The sequence below is a fragment of the Triticum dicoccoides genome, chromosome 2B (assembly GCF_002162155.2).
Source record: "Triticum dicoccoides isolate Atlit2015 ecotype Zavitan chromosome 2B, WEW_v2.0, whole genome shotgun sequence".
Taxonomy (NCBI): domain Eukaryota; kingdom Viridiplantae; phylum Streptophyta; class Magnoliopsida; order Poales; family Poaceae; genus Triticum; species Triticum dicoccoides.
The window spans coordinates 609,583,902-609,587,932 of record NC_041383.1 but is presented as its reverse complement, the minus strand read 5'-3'; the positions used below and the strand labels follow the sequence as shown (position 1 = coordinate 609,587,932).

At 41.9% G+C, this 4,031-nt stretch overlaps 1 protein-coding gene across 2 annotated transcripts in view; it reads right to left on the bottom strand.

Moving 5' to 3' along the window:
• The window catches only part of LOC119365140 (serine/threonine-protein phosphatase 6 regulatory ankyrin repeat subunit A-like), a 9,691-nt gene extending 8,582 nt beyond the window's left edge, over positions 1 to 1,109 (bottom strand). Inside the window, exons 1-3 of one of the 2 annotated variants that reach the window (XM_037630738.1) lie at positions 1,004 to 1,109; positions 864 to 929; positions 590 to 766 (exon numbers count right to left, since the gene is read on the bottom strand). In XM_037630738.1, coding sequence (XP_037486635.1) covers positions 590 to 766; positions 864 to 929; positions 1,004 to 1,025 — 265 coding nt within the window. In that variant the 5' untranslated portion in view covers positions 1,026 to 1,109. Of the gene's footprint in view, positions 1 to 435; positions 537 to 589; positions 767 to 863; positions 930 to 1,003 lie in introns of those variants that run through there. The other variant, XM_037630739.1, reaches the window with a different exon arrangement.
• Between the last annotated feature and the right edge of the window lie 2,922 nt (positions 1,110 to 4,031).

The window sequence follows — 4,031 nt, the reverse complement described above, 5'->3', positions numbered from 1 at the left end:
TAAAATCTAGGAAGCAGCTTATTTAACAGCTCTAGTGTATAAAATCATGGCAGCAGTCTTTTCGAAAAAGACCATGGCAGCAGAGACATGAAAACATGGGGAAATGGTTCTCCATAGTCATGCATCATGCAAATCAGATTTAATTTAAATTCGATAGAGCAAGCAACCTAAGCATGCAGGTAACGCTTACCTTGATCAGAAACATGAAATAATTGGTCGATTTATTACAGTTTACGGTAAGATACACCGACACTAAAGCAACTACCAGTTAACCAAATTTGCCACTGAGCAAATTCAGCATTACAATCCAGTTAATTGTAATTTCCCTGCAGAACTTGTACTCTTGCGGTCTTGCCTAGTGAAAAACATACCATGAGATGAGCCAAATCAAATCGCCAGAAAAACTGAAACACAACAAGTATACTCTATATATACCTAGGCTATAAGTAGCGTACAAACTTGGGGAAATCCGATGTGTGGCTGGACCGCTGGAGTGCTGCTCAGTCACCCACATTTCCCAACGTGACTAGACATTCATTTCTGACAACGGAGAGTTTCGCTTAGCACGAGATGGAACACAAGGGACAACCTGACTCGTCGGTGGCATCGACATTCACCTGGAGGTCCTCGACCAGGTAGGCGCACACGGGCATCCTCCCGTGAACGGCGGCGACGTGCAAAGCCCGGGCGCCGCAATTACTCGCGGTCGCGCCCTCCACCGCCTCCCTCAGGCGGCCCTTCCCGCCGTCCAGCGACCTCGCCGTCCCTGCGACACGGAGTGAAAACCCCAAATGAGCGTCCGAGCGAGTTTAACGGAGCAGGCAAGAGGAGATGGTATCGTAGACCGCAGCGCGCGTACGTACTCTTGAAGAGGGGGAGGTCGCCGTCTTCCGCCGCCTGGAGGAGCCGCGCCTGCAGCACGGCGACAGCTACACGGGCGAGCGGAGTTCGTTAAGAGCCCGCACTTGGGGGCTGTTGGGGCTAGGGTTTGGGGGTTGCTTACCGTACTCGAGAGGCGACGCCATGGCGATGGATCGGCGAAAGTTGGGGTTCGAATTTCGATTTTGCAACAAATGGGGAGTCGGCTAATATGCGGGAGGGAATCAAGGAACGACGAAACGGACGATATGGGACGGAAACGGGTGTAGACTGGTCTTGGGCTTTTTGGGCTTTGATGAAACGGAGAAAATTACCCGTTTGGTCCTCCAATTCTCTAGCGCAAAAAAAAAAAGGTACCGCAACTCGAGAAACACTCATTTCTCAAAAAGAAAAAAACTCAAGAAACACTCCAATACAACCCCTAAAGCCCCTCCACTCCGTGCCAGCCGCCTCCACACCACCACTCCTCTCGATCCGTCTCTTCCTTATCTCCCCCAAATCCGTCACCCGATCTCGCCCAAACCCTAACCCTTCTCAGCCTAGTCAATCGATCTCCGGCCATCCCTATCCAATCTCCAATCCTCAATGGAGATCACTCCTCCGTTGGCATAAATGCTTGTTCAGGTGGCCGTCGGCGATGCTGAGAAGCTCGCCCCGCTGTGAGATATGGTCGTGGTTCCCTTACCTTGCGATGCTCTACGAGGAGGAGGTTAACATCGAAGGTTGTCTCACAGACGAGAAGAAGGCCATCATGCACTCGAACCTCTAATGGGCGATGATGAAGGCGGAGAGCGACCATCCGGTGCAGAGGGACCGCTGGAAGGGGTGGACTTTGTGGATAATTTAAATTGCAGATCTATCGAGAGATGAAGTTAAAAAGAAATTATTTTCTTTATCTTTGGAGGAAAAACATTGGCATGGTATAGGCTATTGGATGATTCTGATTCATGGGACTGGAACCGAACGAAGCTGGAATTCCATCAAAAAATATCCTATGCACTTTGGTTCATCATGATCGGAATTTTATCTATAATTTTTGGCCACGTGAAGGATAAAGTATCGCTCAAGCTTAGGGGAATCTTAAGGACTTAATGCTTAAATGCCCCGATCATGAGCTCTCGAAAGATATTATTGTTCATAATTTTTATACTAGGCTTTCTCTTCATGATAAAAAATGTTTGATTCGTCTTATGTTAGTTCTTTCTCAAGAACAAGTATTGAAATCAAATGAGATATTATTAAAAGAATTAAACGCAACTCTGAAGATTTGAAAGTCGGCAACGGTAAAGAGTCATGTATAAATCTTGAATATGATTGTATTAAGTCTTTTATAGAAACAAATGTTTTTCATGAGCTTAGTGCAAAATATGGACTTGATTATGATATAGTAGCTACATTATGTAAATGTTTTGCTTCTCATGTTGATCTTCCTAAAGAGAAGTACTTTAAATATCAAGAACCCATTAAAGATGCTTGTGAAGAACCTATTATTGGTAATACTGAAATGCTAGCTTATACTACTATTCTTGTTGTGCCTACTACTTATATTGAGAAGCCTCATTTCCTTGTTAGAGTTAAGGAACATGTTAAGGCTACAACTATGGTTCCTAAGAGTTATATTAAAACACGTAAACCCTCTAAACAAATTAAAGTAGAACATCCAATTGCAATGGTTAAAGATCTCTTGGTTGATAATATTGATGGGCATGTTATTTATTTTAGTGAAGAAGCTGCTAGAATTGCTAAACCTGTTAGAATTGAACAAGATAAGATAGATAAAAATAAAAGATTTATTGGCATGCCTTTTGTTTCTATTAAGATTGATGGTCATTTCTATCATGGTTTATGTGATCTTGGTGCTAGTATAAGTGTTATTTATTCCTCTCTCTATCAAGAATTTATGCATGATAATTCACGTGTTGAGATAGAAGAGATTGATGTTACTATTAAGCTTGCAAATAGGGATACCATATTGTTTGAGATATGCCATAGAGGCAATAGTATTGTATTATTATATTTTCCATTTTTATAATTAAGATTTTTTATATTTCATGCTATAACTGCTATGATCTTAGAATATGTGATTTAGTGGAAAAGTCATATGCACGTGTGGAATGATAAACAATAAAGAATAGGTTTCTAGTCTCGCCTCTAAGTCTAGCTCAGTGTTGTTAGTGATCATGTTTTTCGGATCTTAGATATCGTTAAGTGTAATGATAGTCCTAAAACAACATTGAGCGTATGACCTTAGAAGAACGAACATACTGAATCGACCCAAACTTGTTTGTTATACTTTGAGATAATATCGTCTGAAATCAATTGTTATAACACAGAGTGTTAACATGTTTTTTAGTTCCTCAGACCATGAGAGCATCATAGTCACTTCCTACCGTACGTTGAACTTTGAGATTTCTCAAACGTCATCCGTAACACGATGATCATAATGACAACTTACAGGTTCATTGGAAAGTTTGACAAGGAACTAGATAGCTCGAGAGTGGGATTTGCTCCTCGGGCGATGGAGAGATATTCTTAGGGCCCTCTCGGTGTGATGACATCAATCATCGTCTGGCCTGACATAGGTGACTATGTCACGGGGATGTCGGAACACTTCAACGAGAAAGAAGAGCACAAACGGTAACGAGGGCAACGGTATAGTGAGCGTGTGTATGACTCAGAGGATACCGATGCCCTCGGGTTTTGTGAAGTATCACAAAGCAAAGGGAACATCACATGATAACCAAAGGCTCACTCAAATATCATTCGTGTAATCATAGGGATCAATATGGATGTCCACGGTTCCACTATCGATCATTGAACGAAGGGGTTCGTTCATGTCTATGTTTTACTAAACCTACGGGGTCACAAGATTAAGGTAATCACGTTATTTTGAGTGTTATTAGGATGGGAGTATAGAGGATTTCTTTGTGAAATAATTTCGTTAATATTCATAATAGTTTGAAGAGGAATCGGAAGCGTTTCGGGGTCACCGGAAGGGTTTCAGAGTTTATCTCGCAATACCGGGTTTTCCCAAAAAATAATATATAGGTGGAAAATGTTTTCGGTGATGTTAAATTAATAATAAAAGGCTCTAGTAAATGTTAGAAGGCTTTTATAGTCAATTAAATATCAATGGGCCTTAAAAGCCTAGA